At 57.3% G+C, this 23,186-nt stretch overlaps 1 protein-coding gene across 2 annotated transcripts; it reads right to left on the bottom strand.

Moving 5' to 3' along the window:
* Window positions 1-5,794: 5,794 nt before the first annotated feature.
* On the bottom strand, window positions 5,795-17,376 carry SEMA3G (semaphorin 3G). Of its 2 annotated transcripts, XM_025374944.1 has the most exons (17): window positions 17,210-17,376; window positions 15,769-15,822; window positions 15,500-15,660; window positions 15,326-15,388; window positions 14,953-15,072; window positions 14,587-14,677; window positions 14,342-14,458; window positions 14,032-14,177; window positions 13,702-13,816; window positions 13,522-13,591; window positions 13,144-13,288; window positions 12,623-12,854; window positions 12,436-12,527; window positions 11,685-11,726; window positions 10,715-10,943; window positions 10,274-10,413; window positions 5,795-8,820 (listed from the first exon to the last, which is right to left on the bottom strand). In XM_025374944.1, exons 1-17 carry the CDS (start codon window positions 17,322-17,324, stop codon window positions 8,350-8,352), a joined length of 2,403 nt encoding a protein of 800 aa, XP_025230729.1. In that variant the 5' UTR covers window positions 17,325-17,376; the 3' UTR covers window positions 5,795-8,349. The 2 variants fall into 2 exon arrangements, with proteins under 2 accessions (XP_025230729.1, XP_025230730.1); XM_025374945.1 differs by lacking the exon at window positions 15,769-15,822.
* Window positions 17,377-23,186: the final 5,810 nt, after the last annotated feature.

Genomic DNA, 23,186 nt, shown 5'->3' with positions numbered 1-23,186 from the left:
TTTTGAGACGGAGTCTCGCTCTGTCACCCAGGCTGGAGTGCAGTGGCCGGATCTCAGCTCACTGCAAGCTCCGCCTCCCGGGTTCACGCCATTCTCCTGCCTCAGCCTCCCGAGTAGCTGGGACTACAGGCGCCTGCCACCTCGCCCGGCTAAGTTTTTGTATTTTTAGTAGAGACGGGGTTTCACTGTGTTAGCCAGGATGGTCTCGATCTCCTGACCTCGTGATCCGCCCGTCTCGGCCTCCCAAAGTGCTGGGATTACAGGCTTCAGCCACCGCGCCCGGCCCTGATGTGTCTTATTAGAATTAATTACTGTTTCATAACTTAGGAGCTGGGACAAATTAGTTCACTTAGGGATAGTAGAAATAGATGTTAAATAAAACTTTCCCAAAGCACCTGCTCCCCTTCCTCTAATCGTTACCTTTACAGGAACCAAAAACTAAGGCCAGAAACCTCACAATTTCCTTCGGCTTCCCTCTCTGCTCAGCCAACCTCTTTTTTGTCAGTTTGACTGTTTTTCAAATGTTTGCCTTCCTCTCCTTCCCATTGTCAGTGCTCAGCTCAGACTTTGGTGCCTCATAGGATGGGCAGCAAAAGTCTTCTGTCTGCATGGTTTCCTGTGTCCACTTGCTTCTCTGACACATCCACCCTTTTCCCTTCTGCCAATTGCCACAAAACATCTGCTAACTCTTTGCTCAGGATGGCCCTGCTGAGATTGGCATTCAAGACCTTCTACAAATAGGGCCTTCCATAGCTGCATCTCCCGGGACACCCCACCCACAGGCGTTCTGCTCTGGCTGCCTCAGAATACTGGGCCCTGGGCCTGGGGTTCTCAGCCTGGAGAATCCTGGCATCCATCTTCAGCCTGTTAAACACAGCCTAAGGGCTACTTCTTCATCTCTAGGCACTCTTACTGGCTCTATTTATACCCCTGTTATAGCCCATGTCGTTCTCTGTCTGTCCTACAGTTGTGGGTCTGTCTCTCCTGCTAGATCAGAAGCTCCTTATCAGCAGGGACCTGTCTGTCTTATTAACCTTTCTTCCCCTCATGATGCCTGGCCCAGGACTCCACGTTCAGAGGCAGTTTAATGTCTACAGAATTGATGGATGCTCCGTACCCCGTATTCAGAAGCCTGTGTTTTGCTGCCAAACACCAGAGGGCACTGTTAGCATGTTGATGAAGATGATTATGACCGCCCCTCCCCGCCCCCAGACCTGGAAGGCTGGGAATGGCTTTATGAAAATCTTGCTTCTGTTTCAGGATTGCATGAGACTTATTGCACCTCAATTGTTCTAAACACATCTGTTTGAATGTATTCATGAGGCACGTTCCTGTTGGGATTAGAGATGAGTTTGAAAGCTACTAATGACGGTTCCCCCTCACAGGTCAAATCCTCAGACAAGACCTCCTTCATAGTCCCTCCAGATCCAAAGTGGCTCTCCTGACCCACCAAAAATGTCTCCCAGTTACTCACTGAGAGGCATCCCGCTGCCCTCTCCTCCACCAAAAATGGCAACTGCCAGTCCCAAGGGGAATGTGGGATATGATTCTATTCCTTTTCTGCCCCACCCTCCTCCCAAGGGCACACATGCACAGGTCCATGTCCACCCAAATGCACACTCACTGACATCAGGATCTCTGGGTGATGGCTCAAAGGCTCTAGCCTCTATGGGTGGGGTGGGAGGATGCTGTGAGAAGCAGCACCTCCACTGGCCCTGACCCCAGGGAGACAGCATCAGTTTCCCAGGTGCCCCCAGTCACAGCATCATGGGGGCCCCCAGGTGTGAGAAGTCTCCCTAGTGAGCCGGGCGCGGTGGCTCACGCCTGTAATCCCAGCACTTTGGGAGGCCGAGGCGGGCAGATCACAAGGTCAGGAGATCAAGACCAATGTGAAACCCCATCTCTACTACAAATACAAAAAATTAGCCGGGCGCGGTGGCAGGCACCTGTAGTCCCAGCTACTCAGGAGGCTGAGGCAGGAGAATGGCGTAAACCCGGGAGGCGGAGCTTGCAATGAACTGAGATCGCACCACTGCACTCCAGCCTGGTGGACAGAGCGAGACTCCGTCTCAAAAAGAAGTCTCCCTAGTGACTAAGCCAGGAAGCTCCATTTCAAAGAAGCTGGCTATTTGCAAAGGTGTCATGGCTTGTACATTTTTCCAAAAAACGACAGAAAAACTGAAGAACTGATTTTTTTCCCCAAAACAAAAAACCCGTGCCCTCACTTCTCCCTAGCAAACCTGCTCTAATCCTGGGATCCCTGAGCAACTTGACAGCATGAGGTCCAGATGGATGGGGTAAGCCCCAGGAGCCCCTTCCCCTTGTCTTTGGTGTAAACTGGCTTCTTGACCCTGCCCTGCACATACCCCTAATAAACAGGAAGGCATCTGCGCCATTAGTGTCTATCCTTTTCAGAGCATCTGAGACCTGTCTGGACCATCAAAGCCATCTCCAGCCCCCGGGAGCATACTGGAGGAGACACCAGCCTTGCCAAAACAATTCTCCATTGTGTTCTTCCCCTTAGAAATCATGGGTTTGTAAACAGCCCCTTACATTTCGACAGGTCCTGCCCTGGCTTTGTGCTGGTGTGTTGTTTTTTCTTCCCTGAACAATGTCCTTTCCAGTAGGGCCAGCCGTTCACACCATTGTCTGAGACCCTTGGACTACAGGAAACATCACCAGATTCTTATCAGCTGGGGGCAGGAGTAGGGGGGTGAACAGATGAGATCATGTCCACAGAGCAAGTGGCTGGTGTACCACGTCATTCCCCTATGCCTTCATCTGTGAGAGCAGAGCCCGCCTCGCCCTCCATCAATCTGGGCTTCATGTGTCCTGAGTCCAGTCCCCTCCATTTGGTGATAGACACCTGGACTCTGTTCCAGGCCTCTGTTGAGTTACTTTGGAATCCTATCAGCCCGCAACTGTCTCCTTGCCCTGGTCATTCCTCACAGCAGTGAAACAGGCCCTTTTGGGTGGATTAGGGGGTACTCTGGTCATCATCCTCTCTGGGGTAAAGAGGTCAAGACTGGTCAGCTGAGTCCTCCCATCAGCAGTGTCCCTGCATGCAGGCTGTTAGCTAGCCACTGGAGGCCTGGCCCAAAGACAGCCCCATATCCCTTACATGGCCTCCCTGGAGACTTTGCAGCAGCCCTCGTCCTCAGTGGAGGGTGATTTTTTTAAAGGCTTCATTAGGAACCAGGAGTTTCCTTAATGGAAATCCAGCAAGGAAAGTGAAAGGCTTCATTAGGATGCAGTCTCTAAGGGAGAGGGGCCCAGTAGTGGTACCCATAGCAAAGGCGGCCAGGGACTGGGCAGTGAGAATGGGCACAGGGCCACAGCTGCCTTGCCTTGTCTCCTGTACACCCGAGGGATGGCTGAGTATGGAAGGAGAGCCAGGGTGGGGCCCAACAATTCCCAGGCACCTTATCAGATTTTTATTATTTATTTATTTATTTTTTGAGACAGAGTCTTGCTTTGTTGCCCAGGCTGGAGTGCAGTGGCACGATCTTGGCTCACTGCAACCTCTACCTCCTGGGTACAAATTGTTCTCGTGCCTTAGTCTCCTGAGTAGCTGGGATTACAGGTGTGTGCCACCAGCTAATTTTTGTATTTTTAGTAGAGAAGGGGTTTCACCATGTTGGCCAGGCTGGTCTCGAACTCCTGACCTCAGGTGATCCACTCACCTCAGCCTCCAAAAGTGCTGGGATTGCAGGTGTGAGCCATCGTGCCTGGCAACCTTTTCAGATATTGTGTCCAAACCTAGCCCTACCCACTGTCCCTCTCTCCAAGTTTAAAGTCTTAGAAGACCCTGGGAATTTCTTCTTGGTGTATGTTGAACTTTCTTCTTGTAGAACCCACTGCAATCCAAGACTTACGTGAGGCTGGGATGGGACCTTAACTGGGATGGAAACTGGGCTATTTCTGAGCAACTACCTCCTAGCTCTAAGATGTGGTTGGCCAGGGGCGCCTCTGTTTGCTGGATTTCCAGAGGCATGTGAGCCAGTCTTCTGGGGCCCACCTGGCTGGAGCTGCAGCTGGACCCCTGCCAGCCCATGAAGAGGACAGGCTGGCGGGAGGTACACCAGGTTCCTGGGGGCTGCTACCTGACCACTCTTCCAAGCAAGGGATTCGAGGACTGTCTAGGGCCTGACCCCGAGCTTAGCCAATGAAAGAAAAGCCCAGGAGTCACTTGAGAAAGTGGAAACTGCTGTTTTCCTCTTATTCTGACTCCTCCCTGCCCCCACCTTCTTAGAAACGATTCTGTTGGATGGCAGGACAGCCACAGACTAGGGGTGAATGCTAGCCCTCCACAGAGGACCATGCCAGACACAGGAGGAGCCAGAAGTAGGCTGGGTATGGGAGGACGAGAGCCAGGAACAGAGCACAGTCCAGGCCCAAAGGGCAGCAGATTGGCCACTTGGCAGCCCTGTCCTGGGGTAGCAGAGTCTACTCCGGCAAGGGTCATAGGAAACCAAGATGTGGCTATTTCAGCAGAAAGCTGGGGCTTCCAGAGCCTACAGGCTGGGAAGGCAATTACTAATTAATCAAGCTCACATGTTAAGGGAGGGAATTAACCTAATCAACATTTTTCCAAAATATGTTCTTCAAAATGTTAGAAACATGAGATGTTAGCTGCTCCATGGGAAAGAAGAGAGAACCAAATGTTTTGGAAAAGCACATAGCACATAGTAGGCATGCACATTAGCAAGAGATCATCACAGGACTTTTCAGGGCCTTCACAGGGCAAGCCAGCAGGCAGCATTTCAGCTCTGTCAGGGCCAAAGGGGCAGAACATGGGGACCACGAGATCGTGGAGGGTCCCATGGGATTATAGTTATCTCTTGGAACCACTGGGCTAGTCTCATTCTCTAAGCACCTTTCCAGCTCTAAACCTGTTTGGGAAGTCATGGAACAGAGGCCCCAAGAACAGAGGAAGCTTTAGACGCGGAGGAAAGAGCTTTGACAAGACAAGAGAGAGGCTGAAATCACTGAGGCAGGAAATAGGGCTCGAGATGGGAGGGGGAGGTGGTGTGGACCAGGGAGGGATCTGGTCCAGAGGGTTCTTCCGGGCCACCCTGGGGAGAGTGGTGCATGAGGGTAGAAGGGGGCTCTGGAGCCCGCCTTCACACACCCCTCCCAGCCCAGCACACTGTGCCAGGTGGGTGCCCTGGTGACACTTCTCAGTCAGAGGTGATGATGCTTCCTGGGGTGGGGTGACAGGGTTTCAGGCTCTGTCAGGCCTAAGTGATCGTGGAGGGCGCAAGGAACAAAAGGAAAGGCCAGCTCCAGGGCCCCGGCTGCAAGATGAGACTTATGACTGACCTGTTAAGACCCCTAGTCTACAGCATGGATTGAGGGGCCTGCTCAAGCAAGAGGCCCAGGGAAGTCTCCCTGGGAAGGTAGGGTTATGACCCTTCAATCTTCCTCCAGCAGCAGTGGAATCTGCTCTTTGGGCTGGGGTGTTGTTGTCACTGGGGAGTGGGAGCCATGCCCAGACGGACCTCCTGCAGTGTGCCCAATAGGTCAGATGTTCGGGGCCTCCCCTCCTTTCCAGAAGCCACAGCCCCCACAGCACAGCCCAGTCCCCCAGCAATGAGGACTTAATATCCGTTGGTATGTGGCTTGGGATGAAGGCAGGAACCATGCCAAGTGTCACTGTGACAAATGTCAAGTGTTATTATGAAAAAGGAGCAGAGCTGCCTACGTGCCTAGCTGCCCTTTGCCAATGTTTTTTTTTCTCTTTTGGTTCAAGATCCTCCTGAAGTCCCAAGAAGGTCAGTCTTACAAGCCCACAGGCCAGGATGTTCCTCATTTAATGAGCAATCTCGGCTTCATAGACAAAGCCCTCTAACTCCTTCCTTCCCCTGATACCCATCTTCCTCCTTTCTAGAAAGCACCACCCAGTCTCTTTCTTTAAGTCCTTTTCCAGCTCTAAAACCTGTTTGGGAAATCATGAAACAGAGGTCACTCAGGGTGACCTTCTTTCTCATGCAATGGATGGGAGGGCTCTTCATTTTCAGCTCATGCGCTGGCATCAGTCCATTTAGTACAATACACAGATACACAGTAATGATATAATTACATGATGCAAATATTAACTTCATCCCTTTCCTTATAAATTTGGCTTTTCTCACCAGAGCTCAGGGGCAGTCATGACAATAAAAATAACAATAGTAATTACAAGAAATATTCTCTGAGAACAGAGAAACCACAAAGCCCATCTCAACATACAAATACAAAAATAGAACTCGCACATACAGGGCGTTTCCAGGAGTTAGTAGCATACAGTACCATGGGTAGGGTGCGGTTGGCAGAAGCTGTCCACTTTTTCCAAGTGCAGGTGTTCGTTGCTGAGGACCTTGTGCTCCTCCTCCCTTCATTTTCTAGAGTAACTTCCCAGAGGACCCTGCCTGGAGCCTGCCAAGCCAGAGTCTAGCCTAAAGGCCCAGAGGGCTGTTTGTTTCTTTCTGGCCTCCCTAGGGTAGAGGGCAGAGCTGGCTGCAGCTCTGACACCCTTTCTTGGAGCTCCGCACTCTCTCCTCCCCTTTTTAATCCCCTCTGTCTCCCCTCCCTTCTGCTCTTCAGCCCCTATCCTTTCCTCCTCTCCTCCTCTGCTTTGACCAGCTGACCTCCCAGCAGACAGCACTGCAGGCTGGAAGGCTTCTCAGGGCGTTGATAGGTTAATCTCTGCTTCTGGTTCATTTACTACATGGTCAAAGGGGAGAAAGGAGCAGGTATTTCAGGTCCCAGTTCTCTGGAGGTGCCAGGGGTAGGCAGTCTGGGTTTGAGTTTCAGTGGGGCAGGGAACCCTGTCTTGCTTTTTATCTCTTTTTCCTCTCCTTTCTTTGTCTTGGTTGTTTTAATGGAGGGAATCTCAAACCCGGTGGTCTTATCTCTTTCCAGTCAGTTTTGTGCATCATGAACGTGTTCATGTGCAGGCTGGGAATAACTTTTCATTTAGTCCTCCTCCTCCGCTCTGCGCTCCCCAGCCTGAGAAACTGCTGATGGCAAAAACGCCTCCGATACATGCCCCGGCAGAATGCGTCCTTGCCGTCCGATCTTTCCCCCCAAGAATCAGCAGGACTTACACTTTGTTTTTTTCTCTACCTTGTTTCCCCCTTAAAAGAAAAACAGTCTTCCTAAATCCATTTAGCATAAAACAGAGATTCCAGAGATGGAAACACGGGGTCTTACAGGTGGCTTCTGAGCTAACTGATGCCATCCTGAGTCCTTGTGGACACCTGTTCCTGCTTGGGTCCCACAATCTATCCTAAGGGTCTCCTGCCCTCTTGTCCATCTCCATATCCTCTCAACCTTCTGCATCCCTGGCCCTGATTCTGAGGACTGCAGGGCTCACAGAGCCTCCACATTCCCAGCCTCCAGGGCTGCGGCATGCTTGCATCACCCTGGGAAAGACAGCCCACTCTTCCCGCCTGCACCCTTCCCCAGCTCCCCCGCCCTATCTCTAGTCCACAGACACAAGGGACAACAATCCCCCAAAACCCACCCCTCCCCGCTCGTGGGAATGGAGAGCCTGACAGTGGGGAGGGGGTCCTCTCAGGAGGGGCAGGTATCCCAGCAACCCTGGCCTGGGGAAAGGAAGTCAGGCTGTGAGATGCCCCCACCTGGTTTACAAAGTGAAGCCTGAGCCCTGACCAACCCAGATCCCTGGGGACTCTAGCAGTCCATGCCTCTAGATTATCTATGCCTCTCTCTGATTCTCAGATGGAGAAGAGGCGGTGGGCAGTGGCAGAGAGCCACCAAGATATCAGGGCACGACAGGAGGGGAGGTGCATTGTTGCTCCACCTTCCTAACACCTCCATGTTCCCTCCCCAAGTCGGTCAGGTAGGCTCTTCTTGCGGGGTGCTAGCTTAGAGGCCATTTCCTCCCTCCTCTGGCTCCCTGAGAGCCCGCTACCGGGACACCCCCTAGACCCACCCACACACCCACTCGGAGGGTCACTCAGAATGGCCATTGTTCTGTAGGCTGGGAAAGAACCACCCAACCCTCTTGCCTCTGGGCACACCCGGAAATGTGCTCCGGAAGCCAGGCCATCTCTGAGAACAAATGGCAGATCCCTCGGGGCTGCCAGCGGCCAGAGGGTGCTGGCTCCAGCTGGGTCTGAGAGCACAGAGAGGGGCAGGGAACAGGCCTCAAGCAGCCGGCCCCTCCATCAGACCCCAGTCTTTTCTGTAGGTGGCCCAGTAGCAGTGTGGGGGCAGAGACACCCGTCTCTAAGAGGCAAACAGACGTCCTGACCCCCTCTGCCCTAGCCAGTGGGTGGGAGATGCTGGGGGCTGCTAGTGGGTTCCCCCAGCCCATTCTGACCACCCCTCCTCTGCCTGCTTCTACGTGGCCTCCACCTCCCGGGGTGTCCGATTGTGCTCAGCATGCACCCGGCTCTTCATCTTCTTGCCTAGCTCCAGCCCTGCCCAGCTCTTGCCCTTGGCCTGCTTGCCCCGGCTCCGGCTCCGGAAGGAGCCTGAGCATTCCATGGTGCCCCCGCACCACACGCGCTCACAGTACTCATCTACCCGGGGCAGGTTGGCAAAGCTGATGAGCTGCAGGATGTCCTTGTACCAGGCCTTGGGTCGGGTGGAAGCCAGGCCTCCCCGGGCTGGGGGCTCCTCTGGCTTTGGCTCCGGAGGGAACACGTTGTCCAGCTGTGAGGCCACAATCACCACCAGAGCCAGGCGGACCACAGTCTGGGAGAAGCCATGCTCCAGAGTGGTGCAGGTATATGTGCCCGCATCGAAACGGCTGAGCCTGCGGAACAGCAGCCCTTGCTCCGTGTGCAAGACTCGCTCGTCCGTCTTCACCTGCCAGGTGGGCGGGAGGGCGTGAGTGTGGTGCGAGGTGGGAGTGTACCATCAGCTTCTCTGCCCCAGCTTTTCTGCCATCCTTGGGGCCCAGTGCCTGGCCACTTCTTGCCCTGTTCTCCCCTTCCCAGGAGAGGACCAGCAGCTTGGCAATGTGGGCCTCTTCTAGACCACGAGCTAATTCAGGTGGGGCCTCACCTTCCCATAACCCAGGAAGGGGCCTCCTCAAGGATTTTACTGGCTAGTTTCTCTCTTAGTCAGAGGACACCAATCTTGGCCTCGGAGGGCCCTGGCACACATTCCCAAGGAACAGAGGGGCTAAGATGTTATCCCCTTAGCCCTTCTGGAGGTACCATCCCATCTACAGGCTTTTCTCAAGGGAGGGGCTGTGCCCTGGGCCCAGGACTAGGCTTCAGAACCTCCCTATACTGCACACATGCACATGCACGCGCGCGCGCGCACACACGCACACACACACACACACACACAGACACACACACGCAGCCTTCCCATCCTGGTCTGAACTGTTCACTCCCCCGACGGTGCGAGCTAACAGCCCCAGCCCAGGGTGGGCTGAGCGCTCATCACAGCGTGGGAAGCGGGAGTGCCGTTCTGATCCCAGCTGGCCTCTGGCCTGGACCCTGTGTGGGCTTTAGTCTGCACATCTGTGTGTTGAGGGTGGATTGCTTGGGCCGTTAGCTAGTGTTGTGAAACACCATCTTGTTGCTCCCCTCCTCCCCTGGGGAATCTTCTCAGTGCCCAGCCCAACAGCTGGCCCAAGGCTGGCCTCCCCCAGTTCCCAGGCTGGAGGGAGAGCCCCTCCTGTAATCAATCCACTCCTGCCCCTCCCCTTCTCTGCCCCAGCCAGTGCCCATCCTCAGGCCCCAGACTTAAACCATCCCTGGGGTTGACAGACCTTTCCGGATGGGGGAGGAGAGGGCCTGAGCAGACAGCTGGACTCCAGGGAGGAAGTGTGGGGCCAGGCTTTGAAGGTGGAGGGCAAGGACCAGTGGTTAAGGACCCAGAAGGTTCTCTTCTGTTGTGTGTGTGTGTAGCATAGGGAGGTTCTGAAGCCTAGTCCTGGGCCCAGGGCACAGCCCCCTCCCCTGCCTGGGGCAGAAGAGAACCAAGAACCCCTGGAGAAGAGAAACCTTCAAAGATGAGCCATGTGTGTAAATATGGAAGACTTACTGGCCAGCCCAGACCCTCTTCCCTCTCTTCTACCACCCACCCGCCAGACTGGGGGAGTTCCAGCCACATCTGGCCTGGGCATTCCCAGAAGGCAGACATAGGGCACGTCCATCTAGGCACCTCAGGAGCCTAATACACACTTTTCTTAGGTTGATCTTGGCAGGTGCTCCCCAGAACCCCTTTCTAGGGCTCAGGTCTTGGGGTTCAGGATGGGAAGTGACCTCAGGACATGGAGGCTGGAGGCAGGGGTCTTCTCACTCACCTGGTCAGGCCCCTCATCCCCTGGCCTCTGCAAGAGCCAGCGGACAGCAGCCTGGGGAGACTTGGGCAGGCACTCCAGGAAGGTGCTATTGTGCTCCGTGCCGTAGACCGTGGTAGCCACCACAAGTCCCACTGCCTCCTCTGGAGAGAGGCAGAGGTTGGCTCAGGTTGGGAACTATGGGACCCAGATCCCAGTGCCACCACCTGACACCACAGCTCAGAAGCCCCACTAGTATGACAAGAACTTAGGTACCCATGGATCCCTAAGCCAGCCACTGTGTCCAAAGGCTCTGCTTCCATGCACTAGCAGGAGCTACACAGAGAGGGAAACAGGACTATCGTCATAAGAAGACCATTCTGAGAACACACTTTGCAGGGGTGGAGCCGAGCCACAGGGGTGAGTTCCAGCCCAGCCTGGGCCCTCCCACCTGCCACCACTCACCTTCCTGGCTCTGGCCCGGGCACTGCAGGACAGGGTTGCCATGCCGGATGTCCTGCCGGCGGAACCGGCGCTTGCCGAGGCTAGGGCGGTAGTGGGTACAGGAGGCACCGTCCCAGGCACAGTATGGGTCCCGGGCTAGGCAGCACTCTGCACAGGCAGTGCCGTAAGTCTCACACTGGTGCAGCCGCAGCTGGGCCACACCCAGCCGAGAGCCCACATACAGCATTTGCTGAGAAGGGACGGAAGTAGAGCCTGAGGTGAGCCCGGGGTTCGCCCACACGCAGCCAGGCTCTCAGCCCCTTGGCTTCCTGAGACCCCTGCCACTTGCAGGAAGTCTTCCAGAACCTCTTGGATTCATTCAAAAAATAAAAAGTGTTTATCACCCACCTGCTGCATACCAGATTCTGTGCCAGGACACAGAAGGGATGGAGGAGAACCAAGACCTGGGATGTTTTCTCTAAGGGACTTCTCCAGGCCCTCCCAGCTGCTGACCTTTGCCCTCTATCCCAGGGGCCTTTATCCTGACTTGTCCCTGACTTTAGAGGTGCACCTTGCTTTAAGCAATCCTTGCACAAAAGTTAGGATTTGCACAAAGATACACTGAAGCAGATAAACACGGGGAGATGGGTTTTGCCACTTGGCAAATATAGTAGGCCTCTAAAAAGTGGCCTTGTTGGACTTAACATCTGGATTTTGTTTTCAGGCACACTTTTGCCTCCCTTAGGAACTGGGCTTTATGGCTATCCCCTTATCTGGACGCGGCCCCACTTACTCGGTGCTTCCAATGCCCACTGGCCACTTGTTGCAGGGGCTAATCAGGCCTGCCTCAGCACAGCTTTCCCCAGACTACAGTGGAGCTTGAGGAGGCTGCGGAGCAGGGGCAGAGGAGGCTGTGGAGCAGGGGCAGAGGAGGAGGCTGTGGAGCAGGGGCAGAAGAGGGGTCCAAGAGGAGGGTGGCAGCTGCTCTTACCCTTTTGACAGAGATCTCCATTTCAGTGATAGGTGTTGGCACCTGGGGAAGGAGAAGGGTCTCAGCGTGGGTGGGGTGGACCAGGACCTGTCACTGCCCCCCTGCTTTCGGTCTCCTCCAACCCTGGGGTGGGAACCACCTAGCTCCCAGGCTGGGTCTTGCACTCCTTGGCAGCTAAGGCTAGACAGTCTTTCCCAGACAATGGGTTACAAGAAAGCCCCCCTGGTCATGGCTGGCCTCCAAGCAGGAGGCTTGGCTGAAAGCACAGAGCTAGAGTGTCCCCTCTCTCCACTTGTTCCCCAGCAATGAGGCAGCTGTCCTAAATTACCCAGCTCAGGTCCAGGAGGTACAACAGGCCTCCAAACACAGACTATCCCCTTCCTGAGTCTCTAGAGGGGCCAAGAGAACATCTAGGGGCCTTGGGGTCTCAACCATCTCCTCCCTGCAACGTGAGCCCAACAGGGTTTTGCAAAGGGTTGCTCCCCTTGACCATCCCTCCCAGCACCCCAGGCACTTTCAGCTCACAGGCTGTAGCTCTGGGCCTCCAGTCATTCATAAGTGGCTGCAAGGCCTCTGCCACAGCGGAGGTGGCGGGGGCATCTCTTTCTGCACCCTCTCCCCAGCATCCTGCCAGCTGCAAATTCAGTAAAGACAGGCTGGCTACCTACTGGGCTTGCTCCTGCATCCCTGCAGCTAGGCTCAGACCCAAAGATGGGGCTTGGAGGGACCCTTCCATCAGCCCCTTGCTTACCTTAAACACCTGGAGCTCCTCCAGAACCACTTCCTCGGGTTCAGCTGAGCCCCCTGCCTGGAGGGCCATGACTTTGAGCACGGAGCCTGAGTCTGGAGCCAGGGAAGAGGGGTCAGTGGGACAGGAGGGGACAGCCAGGGACCCCACACCCCTCTCCAGCCTGGCCACTCTTGCTCAGCTGTCCTACCAGTCCCCAGGAAGATGACATCGTAGGTCCCATCCTCTGCCTCCACGCGGTCCACCACGATCTGGTGTAGCTGCTGGGCCAGGTGGGTCTTGACAAGGACAGGGCGGCCATGCCGAGGCCGCACAGGCCAGAACATGAGGGGGTGGGCTCGGGCAAACTGCAGCACCTCATCTGGGTAGTCCTTGGTGCTGCCAAAAGGCCGCCCTGGCTGCGCAGTCATCTTGCTGGGGCACTGTGGGCAGCAGGGAAGGGAGGGCCTGAGGTATCCTGAGACAGCATACACACCCCCACCACCAGTCTGTTTCCACCCCAACCAGGGCAACCTCTCTCACTGCAGGAGGGCTCTCCTCTCCCACCACACCCACCCCACCCCACCCCACCCCACCCAGGCCCTCTGGAGCCCAGGCTCAGCCAACGTCCGCTGCCATGGGGGTGCATGGGGACATGGGGCCACTCCAAGGAGCCCTTCCCCATATCTGCTCAGAACTCGATTCCCTGGCCTTGCCCCAGGAGATACTCACCACGCCAGGGCGGGGGAAGGGCACCTTGCCCACATAGGGCCCCCACTGGTGCTGAGGCCCATCTCGGTGGGCAAAGGGCCCGTTGAAGACCTCCCAGATGTCTGCCATGTGGTACACACAGACGGCGAAGCCCTGGAACACGGCACTGCCAGGGCACACGGGACAGTCAGGCCAGAGTGGCCATCAAGGACAAGAAGGGGACAGCCTGGTTCCATGGGCAGGACACAGGATAATAGTGCCTGTGCAAGCGGAGACTCCAAAAAGCAAAGACCCCAAGGCAAAGGCAAAGAGAGACTCAGAGAGTACAGTCATAGGTCACAAAGACGGGGCCCATTGCAAGGCCAGGGTGCTGGGTGCAGGGAAGCTGGGTATGCCCACCTGACAGTGCTGAACAGCGCATACACCTCAAGGCTTTTCCCGGCCTTGGGCCATAGCAGGAACACGTCCTCTGGGGTAGAGAAGGGAGCATGAGTGTCATGGCCACCGCCAATGCCCTGACTCACCAGCTCTCAGCCCTCCCTAGTCCCGAGCCCTAGACCTGCTTGGCCAGGCCCTCACCTAGCTGGTCAAAGTGGGTCTCGGCACCACCAGGGCCGGGCACTGAGCAGACCAGCCTGGCCTTGAGGAAAGTGCTCCATTTGTTCACCAGCACCCGCTGGCCCCCAGCATCATTCTGCAGGATAAGGGGCCAGAGTCAGCCTTGGGCCCCACGAGGATGGGTCCCACCATCCGCTCTAATACCCTCGCCCACTCGGGGAGAGGTATGCATGTCAGCTTTGCATCCTTGCCTCAGTTCCCCTACTGCTGGCCAGGGGTTGGGGGAGAAAGGTCTGGGAATGGGAGGGTGCAGCGGGGACTTGAACCTCACCACCCCTTCCCAGCTCTCACCACGCAGACGCGGCCCACGCGGCTGACAGTGACATAGTTCGAGCCACCATCGGGCGAGGGGACAGTTTCCGAGAAGAAGAAGTACACCTTGTCATTGTCCTGGTCAGAGTTCTCAGGGATCCGGGCGGCCATCACAAACCGGGGGTCTGGAAGGGCGACAGGGTCATGCTGGGTGGAGGGGCCCCACAGGGCAGCATGGGAGCAGAACCCAGTGGGGAGAGGAATGGGGCAGGCGGCTCCCACTGGAGGCTGGTGTCCTAGCCGGGAAAGTAGCCTCTTCCCCCGTGCCAGTCCCAGGGGCAGGCCTCACCGTGCAAGAGGCTCTGGTCAGAGTCAGAACGCAGAGCTGGCCGAGGACCTCCGCTTCGGAAGATCATGGCCTCTCGCCCCAGGAAGTCAGCGGTGAGACCCGTGTACAGCTCCCCACCTGGGGTGGGGGTTGGGGAACAGAGTCAGGGGAGGAGGCCCAGGCTCAGCAGCCGGGTCTCTCCCTTCTCAGTGACATAGGCCAGCTGCCACCCTCCCTGTTCCCACCCTGGCCTGGGCATCACCCACCTACGAAGGTGCTGGCAAAGGGACGGCTGGGTTCGTGAGGGCACCGCCCCCGGCCACTTTCCACACTGCCGGGCTCCAGGTGGAGCACATGCTAAGGGGAGGGAGAGAGGGAGGGAGGGGCGTCACCTGGGAGACACGCGCCAGCAGCCCACACCCAAGCAGGAGCCCTTGCGTGCAGCTAGAGAGTGGGGGCGGGCAGAAGGCGTCCTCATCCAGGGCCCCTCTAATGGGGTCAGCTCCCCGACACAAAGGCGCCTTTCAGGCCCCTGCCCTTCTGTCCCTACCCAGGCTCAATGGGAACGTTCAGGCAGCAGGGAGGAAATGTCACTGCCTCCCAGTCCCTTGTGGGGCCTGGCCCAGGCTCACCTCCCCACGGTGGCCCACTGTGATGAGGGCGCAGGTGGGCTGGAAGGCCCCAGTGCCACAGGCTAGCAGGTGGGTCCGGTTGTGAGGCTGCAGCACCCGCACGAAGTTGGCACACTCTGTCTGCGGGGAGAAGGAGTGGGTGGCTGAGGGGTGAGAGGGGGTGCTTGCCATCTCCTTGGGGCCCAAGGCTCAGCCCTGTCTGGCAGTCAGCTCTGGGGAAGGGGTGGGTGTGACATTCCCAGCAGACCTTCAAAAGCCCTCAGGATCTGCTCCAAATGCCCCTGGTAGAGGCACCTGGGGCATGGCCACAGACTATCCTGAAGGTCAGGGCAGGGTGTCGGGTTGAGGGGCCATCCCTCCCGACAGCACTCACCAAAGGATCTCTTCCCTTTTGAACACACTCCTCCCTCTGTCCTGGCTGCGGCGGCCACAGGACCTGAAACACAGCCTGGCTGACCTCAGGTCCTCCCCTGATCTCACAGGCTCAGTTTCCCCATGTGGTCTCCCAGCTCTCAAACAGACCCCCTGCCCTGCCAGTCCAGCTCACCTCCCGGGGATCTGGCCACGCCTGGTCCAGTCGCAGAGAATAGAGGGCGTCCAGGCCACCCAGAAAGAGGCGGTCCCGGTACTCATCTAGGTACATGGCCTGGAGGTTCAGGGAGCCCCGGGGGCCCAGAAAGATGGCAGAGCGGTTGGCAGACAGGAGGTCTAGGAGGGAGTACAGGGAGGCAGATCAGGGCCATGGCTCAGCCTAGTTCCCCAGCCAAGGAGTGGAGGTGGAGGCTCCGGCTGAGCATCCACCCCCGACACACTCACATCTGGAAAATGTTTCCATCCGCGTGGTGCTGGAAGGTTTTTGGACCACGGCTCCTGGGGACAGGTGGGACGGGAGGCTCAGAGCCTCCCACCCGGCCCAGCCTACCCTGGGACCTACTTCCCACCCCTCCATTCCTTGGCCCTTCATCGTGCAGCTATCTTCCCACTGTCCCATCTGTGCCCTACCCAGTCCCCAGGGAGGATGGCCCCAACCAGCAGAAACTAGAGCAAAGTGCTGGAAGATCCTGGAGGAAGGGCGGGAGTCTTTGCAGGCCGCCTGACTCAGCTGGAGGGTGGGCCAGCAGGCGAAAGTGGGGACCCCTGGCAACCACCTGGGTGCAGGAGAGGGCAGGTGTGGCCAGGAAGGGCTCCCACCTCCAGTCCAGGTCTGTGGCCGAAGAGAATTTTCTCCCCATAGATGTTGGCCATCCCGGCCCCAGAGATGAGAGCCGGGAGCTGTCTGGGGACGTTGGTCCCAGGAGTTGAGGATCCTGAGGTAGGTCCTCAGGCTTGGCTGGGGAGGGGGAAGTAATGGGGGCAGTAGGATGTGGTAGGAAGGGGGCACTGACCACCTTTGGGAAGGCCCAGAGTGTCCTATGCCTTCCCTACAGAAGCATCTCCACCCAACACCCATTCCACCCCCAAAACTCATCAACAGTCTCTTCCGGGAAGCCCTCCATGGATGATAGTACCTTGGGGAACTTTCCCTATTTGGGGCTTTTTCTAATAGTCTGACCTCCCGCCAAAACCACAGGTCCCAGAATAAGACCACATTCCCCTCAGCCTCTCCAGGAGGGAGTGGTGTCTCCCCCACCAGACTGGGCTTCCCAGGGGAAGGTGGTCACCCCTCTGGTTTCCTTAGGAAGGATCTCCCAAGAGCCTGTCTCAGGGGCCTTCCCCGGGCCCGTCCGTGGAGGCCTGAGCCGGCTCACATGTCTAGGGTAGAACACAGGAACCCCCAGGCTGGGATGGGCAAAGAGGGGAGGTGAAACTCCCCCTGGGCTGAGGCACTTCTTGGATGGAGGAGCACATGAAGAAACCCACTCCGGGAAGTGGGCTGCAAGGGGTTCCTCCCCTTCTCTGTGGCCCCAGGACCAAGGGATAGAGAGCTGCCCACTCTCCCATTGGCCACCCCAGGCAAAAAGTGCCAGCTGAGCCCAGACAGACCCTTCAGCCCCATCCTTTCTGTCCCTCTCCCCTGCCTGGTCCCTTCCTCTGTCCCCTCCCCATCTTTATTGAGTTCTCTCGGGGTTTCCATCTGTCCCTTTCTCAGCAGTCCCCCTCAGGTCCCTCCCCACCACCCTGGTCCTGTCTCCCAGGACCTGCCTCCCTCCCACTCCCCTACAGCTGGCCAGGCACCCAAGAGCCCAAGGCACCCAAACAGGGCATATGCACACAAACAGAGCACATGCACACAAACAGGGCATGCAGGGGCTGGTACCTCGGTAGGAGAGCCGCAGGCGGGGCACACTGGGGCCAGGGCTGGGGCCGGAGCTACCCCCATGGAGCAGGAGGCCCCCTAGCAGCCAGCAGATGGCCCAGGCCGAGGGGGCCATGCTGGGGAACTGAGGGCACCGCTGCCGCCTGCCTGCAGAGCCGCCCTCTGGTCCTGCTGGCCGCCGGCTGTAGTTTGCTCTGCTGCCACCAGGCCACCACTTATAAGGCAGTGGCTCCTCCCAGTCCTGGGCGGGAAGAGGGACGGGGGAGAGAAGGAGGCCGGGGCCTTGCCGTCCACCTGCCACTTCTCCTTCCACCTTGTTGGCCCAGTGCAGGCCTTTGTGTCACACTGGCCAGCTAGCTCTCCATTGGGAAGACCTTCCCAGCTGGGGCACGGGCCATGTCCACAAATACAGGTCCTCAGGCTCCAGCAAAGTGACAAGTGGGGAGAGAGCCTGGAAGGGAGGTCAGGGATCAGAGGTCGAGGTTGATGGGCTGGGTAGAGGCCGAGCTGGGCTCTACCTTGTTCTCTGCCCCTCCACTGCCCACAGCAGAGACCTTCCAAACTGGCCCTGCCCCAATTCCAGGATGTTCCAGCCCCCTGAAGCCTCGGCCAGAGGGGGTACCATGTCCTAGGCTGGTGTTTGAGGTCTGGCAACACTTCATAGAGCAAGCAAGAGACGACTACCCAGCCTCTTCCACCCAGGCCTGTCCCCATCTGGCTTCCAGCCACCCCAGCCTCTCGCCACATCTACAGGCCCCATCTCAGCTCACCAGGCTTGCTTTGGGGTAGGGGACAAGGGCATTAGGGGACCCCATGCTGAGGGAACCTCCCCTTGCCCTGCCTCCCTCAGGCCTCCAGTACTTCCAGAGACTCAGGGTCCAGAGCTTCACCAGGTCAGTGATGGTTCTTCCCAGGGACCCCATACCCCAAAGGCCCTGCAGACACCTGTGCTCTCTCAGAGCTCACTCCCCCTGCCCTGAATGCTGACTGGGAAGCAGCGGGGGTGGGGGTGGGTGGGCACAGAAAGCCACAGAAGAGGGCCAAAGGGGAAATGGTACTGAGAACCTGAATCTGGGGTGAGTGACAGGACCTCCCCATGCTCCCTGCTCCAGAACAGTTCCCACCTCACCCCACCCCAGAACCCTACACTCAGAACCTGAGGCCCTGGGCACTAAAGAGACTTTAATTTTGAGCTGGAGTTTGAGTTCCCAGGATTCTAACAACTCCTGCAGGTTGGGCCCCCCACATGGACTGGCCTGGACCCTCTGGTAAGTTGTGGGGGACTCAGAGAGGAGGAAAGGACCTGGCCTAGGCCACAGAGCAGGCTGAGAATGGGTCCAGCTCAGCCCTGCCCCTTCCTGGGACCCTCCTTTGCTTCTGGGCCTTCTTGGGAATATGGGGACCCCACCCTCCTCCCCTACCTCAATCCTGAAATGGAAACAGGCTGGCTTCTTGGGTCAGCATGACAGGTCCTAGAGACCTACAACTCTACCTCCCTGTCTCCATCTCCCTTCACTCACACATGCCTCCTTCAGCAGGGGGCTGGCCTGGAGGTGGGCAAGGGGCTGCCCAGAGAGACCAGTGCTGGAGCTCAGCCCAGCCCTGCCTCTGGCCCTGCTAGAACGCCTTGGCCAAGGCCTTTCCGTCTCTGGGCTGTTCTCTGCCCCTCCACTGCCCACAGCAGAGACCTTCCAAACTGGCCCTGCCCCAATTCCAGGATGTTCCAGTCCCCTGCAACCTTGGCCAGACTCTCCAGCTCCCCTGGTTAGGGGTGGGGGGTCATTCTCCTCCCAGATGGGGAGGGACCTCCTCCTCCCAGGGCCGGGGATCAGCCATCCTGGGTGTAAGCAGCCTTTATAACCTGACGAGTGGGCTTGCGCAGGGACTGCTGTCAGGGTGACCATATCCTGGGACCCTGGGGTGGAGTGCTTCTGCCTCAGTTTCCCTGGGGAGGTGTGGCCAGGACACTGCCCAAGTTAGGGCCAACTTCTAACTGGAGACTGAACCAGGCAGCCCTTCAGCCAGCATGTGACCAACAGCGGCAGGCAGGTGGCCCAACACTCCTCAGCCTGCCAGCCCACCCTGGGGTCTCAGCTCAGCCAGACGCCCAGCAGGGGCTGCAGGGAGGCCTGGGTCGACCGGAGCAGGGTATGCGGGCAGCCTACTCCACACTGGGGAAACAGCCTGCGGCAGGCTGGGAGTCTGAATTCTACTGTTAACGTGTGTGGCCTCAGTCAGGTCCTCTCCCTCTCCGGGCTTCAGTTTTCCAGGCTAGGGGGCAGGGGGTAGGGATCCTCTCTAAAGGCCCCCCTGCTTGCCAGCTGCAGGTGGGAAAGACCCCAAGGGTGCCCTGAATTCGCGGATCAATGGGCCCAGACACAGGTATCTTGTGCCATCTAGTGGACAAAGAGGGAACTGCAGGAGGCCCCCAAACTCGCAGCGTTGGGGTAGCAGGGCCATCCAGCAGAAACGGCAGTCTCTTGAGGTCGCTAGCAGTAACCAGGCAAACACAATATAAAGAAGCAGGAGCAGTGGAAGATACTCCAGTGATTGCTCTTGATGGAGGAAATCAAGGGAGGCTTCATGGAGGAAGCACTATCCAAGCAAAAGTCCAGAAATGGAAAGGATGCAGCAAAAGAGGCAAAACTAGATGATTCATGTAGGATGCAAAATGCTGTGTACTGGTGGGAGATGGTGAGCTGGGCTGATACCTATGTGAGGTGCGTGTTCATGCAGCAGGTGCCACCAGGTGGGTATGTGGACAGTCACAGCCCAGCCTCTCCCAGCCAGAATTCTAGGGTGGGCATGCCTGGAAGGAATGGATGCCCCCAGTCCCCTCCCCACCAATTTCATGGATGGAACAGGGATATTAGGACAATGTCATGCCCCCTCCACCCCCACGGACCTCCAGCTGCTTGCAGAGGGTGAGCCCCCCCGCTTCCCATCAGCCATCCCTCACAGCTCCACCCTCCCCACCCCAACCCTCCCACAGTCTCCTCTGGGACTTCCCTCTGCAAGTGGGGCCATTCATCTTCTCTTCCTGTCCAGGACTTGTCCCCCTCCCTGCCACAGCTGATGAAGAGAGAGCCAGGACATGGCAGAGCCCTTCTTCCCCCATTGCCCCTTCCTGACAATCCTCACTCCCTTCTACCCGAGCACACGTGGCCCTTGTCTGAGGCAGCAGCCTGCCCCCAGAATGCACCCTCTCTGTAGCTGGCCCAGACACTCTCCTGTTTCCTTCACAGAGGGCTTAACTCTCTTCGCCCCAATCCCACTGGCATCCCACATCCCTGGTACCCCCCTATCTCTTGGGTCACTGTCTTCCTCATTGTCATGGTCCCCTCCCCCTACCTCAGCTACCCACCCTCCAGGTCACTACCAATAAGGGCATGACCTTCTGCCTGTCCATTTGGAACATCCCTTCCTCTGGACATCACCATCGGCAGCTCGGCACCCCACTGCCACATCTTTCACTCGCCGAGGCCCATCTGCCTGCCCCTCCTTGCCTTGAGACTCCTCTTTCTCCCTGTACAGCTTGCACCTGTGACCAGCTCTAGACCCGGGCCCTGACAGACACTGTCCGGGGCCCAGTAGCCACTGGCCTGCTGCAGAGCTTGCCTACATCTCACATGGCCCTTTTCCTGTTTCACTGGGTTGATACCCCAGCATACAAGCCATTCCCTTACCCCTTCGTAAACAAGCTTCCCTGGACCCCACATCGCCCCTCAGCTTGGGTCCCTTTCTCTGTTCCCTGGGTGTTGCCCACACCCGCCATCTCCCCTGTACTTCAGCTCACTCCTGTCAGGCTCCCACCCCTCTGCTCCACGGAAACCCCCCTGCTCAGGCGGCCGAGGCCTGGGGGCCTGCAAGTTCCCAAACCCTGGGGCCACCAGACAAACCCAAAGTGAGTGAGATTCTACAGAATAACTGGCCTGAGCTCTTCAGACGTGACGAGGAAACACGGAGGACCGTCACAGACTGGAGGGGAGTAAGGAGACAGGAGGATGAGGTCACTCTAGTGCCATCTTAGATTGGCTCCTGCTCCAGGACAAGGACTTTAGGACAACTGACAGAACTCCAATAAGCTCTGCAGATTAATTAGCAGTGTTTATGTCAATATTCATTTCCTGTGTTTGATCCTTCTGTGGTTAAAATGTTAACCACAGGGAAGCTGGGGGACCTGTAAATGGGAGTTCTTTGTACTATTTTTTGCAAGCCTGGAATTTCAAAATGAAAAGAAAAAAACAAAAAACCCAACTAAAACCTAGTGTTGGGAAGTAACCTCCACTTCACAATACCCCACGGCTGAACCTGTGCCTCCCCCCAGCTTCCTTATCTCAGGAAATGGCAGTTTGGCCAAAAAGCTAAGGGTCATTTTGGATTTTCCTATTTCTCACCCCTCACATTCAAGCCTTCAGCAAATTCTGTCCATCCTAGTTCCAAAATGTGCCTTGAATCCATGCACCCCTGACCCCCTCTCCCTAGCACCCCACTGTACTGGGAGCCACCAGACTTTCTTGCCCAGAGCCTGCCCCCACTTCATGCCAGCTCCTGGGACCCTCTCTCCCACCCCTTTTGTCCTCTGCAGCCCTCACCCCTCACATTGACTGGGTCCTCATGGGGCCTGGCACTGCCCACGTCTCCCAAGACTGCTGGGGCTTGGTTTCCAGCCCAACACTGCCTTTCTGCTCCTGAGACCTTCCCAGTCTTTCTCCATGGCCTCCCATGGCTGGTTCCCTGTGGTTCCCCCAGATCTTATGCACAGGCAGCTCCTCCTGGGAGCTTTCCCAGACCACTCTAACTCATGGGCCCACCACACCTCCAGTCTCCACGCCAGCCCGTGCTGGTTTTCCCACTGTACTCATCTCCTTAAAATTCCACCAGATTTGGCTGGGCACGGTGGCTCACACCTGTAATCCCAGCACTTCAGGAGGCCAAGATGGGCGAATCACTTGAGCTCAGGAGTTCAAGACTAGCCTGGGAAACATGGTGAAACCTCGTCTCTACTAAAAATACAAAAATTAGCCGGGGGTGGTGACGGGCGCCTGTAATCCCAGCTACTCAGGTGGCTGAGGCACAAGAATCGCTTGAGTCCGGGAGGCAGGGGTTACAGTGAGCCAAGATTGCGCCACTGCACTCCAGTCTGGTGACAGAGCAAGACTCTGTCTCAAAAAAGAAACAAAAATCCACCAGATTAGGGACCAGGTCTCACTGTGACATGCCCCAGCATCCAGCCCGTGCTGGGCACATGGGAGGTATGTGATGAACCACTGAGTGGTACACTGGCTGGTGGTGCTGCCCAATGTGGCCCTTCCTTTTCTCCTTGGTTGTCACCCTTCCTGGGTCACTCTGGGTGTCTGTAGAGGTCCCCAATTCTCCAGCTCACAAGGGCAGGCCTAAAGGGACTCCCCTCCACTCCCCTCAGGTCTCTCCAGGGACCAGAAAGTTCTTGCTAGCTCTGGCCTCCACCAGAGGCGTCTGTAGAATTCCAAGACCATCTCTGGAATGCCGGGCCTGTCTGGGGAATGCCAAGGCTGGGGCACAGGTGCAGAGAGTGGAGTGGCTGGGCGGGGCAAGGACAGCTGATGGCATTCTGGCTAGAGTCTGGGTGCTGCTGGCAGCTGTCCCTCCTGCGAACACCACTGCTGACACCTCCACTTCCTTGCAGCCCCCAATGCCCATGCCCCCAAGACAGCATCACTGTCTGGCAGCAGCTCTGGACTGGGCGTTCCCACTAAGCTGAGAGCTGCCAGGCCTTGGGCCTCTGTCCCTGTCAGGGAAAGAGACTGGGCCACAGGAGACGAGCCTCCGAGGTTCACAGGAACTGGAAGTCACGCCCATTTGGATGTGGCCCATCCGACAGGGCCCTTGGCTGGAAGCCAGCTGGCTCTGCTCTCCCCCACACTCACTGGATGACCTTAACAGGTCCCTGTACCTCTCTGGGCCAAACAGGTGAGGGGAGGTAGAGCCAACTCCA

The sequence above is a fragment of the Theropithecus gelada genome, chromosome 2 (assembly GCF_003255815.1).
Source record: "Theropithecus gelada isolate Dixy chromosome 2, Tgel_1.0, whole genome shotgun sequence".
Taxonomy (NCBI): Eukaryota; Metazoa; Chordata; class Mammalia; order Primates; family Cercopithecidae; genus Theropithecus; species Theropithecus gelada.
Note: the sequence above shows the minus strand (reverse complement) of the source record. Positions and strands in the feature narration are given on the sequence as shown.

What these genes read in the sequence shown, in the direction of transcription:
- SEMA3G (XM_025374944.1), bottom strand. Translation starts at nt 17,324, where the DNA reads ATGGCCCCCTCGGCCTGGGCCATCTGCTGGCTGCTAGGGGGCCTCCTG. An exon ending in AAAAGGGAAGAGATCCTTTG is followed by an intron (nt 15,073 to 15,325) that starts GTGAGTGCTGTC and finishes TTCTCCCCGCAG; the next exon opens with ACAGAGTGTGCCAACTTCGT. An exon ending in AGGAGCTCCAGGTGTTTAAG is followed by an intron (nt 11,727 to 12,435) that starts GTAAGCAAGGGG and finishes CTCCTTCCCCAG; the next exon opens with GTGCCAACACCTATCACTGA.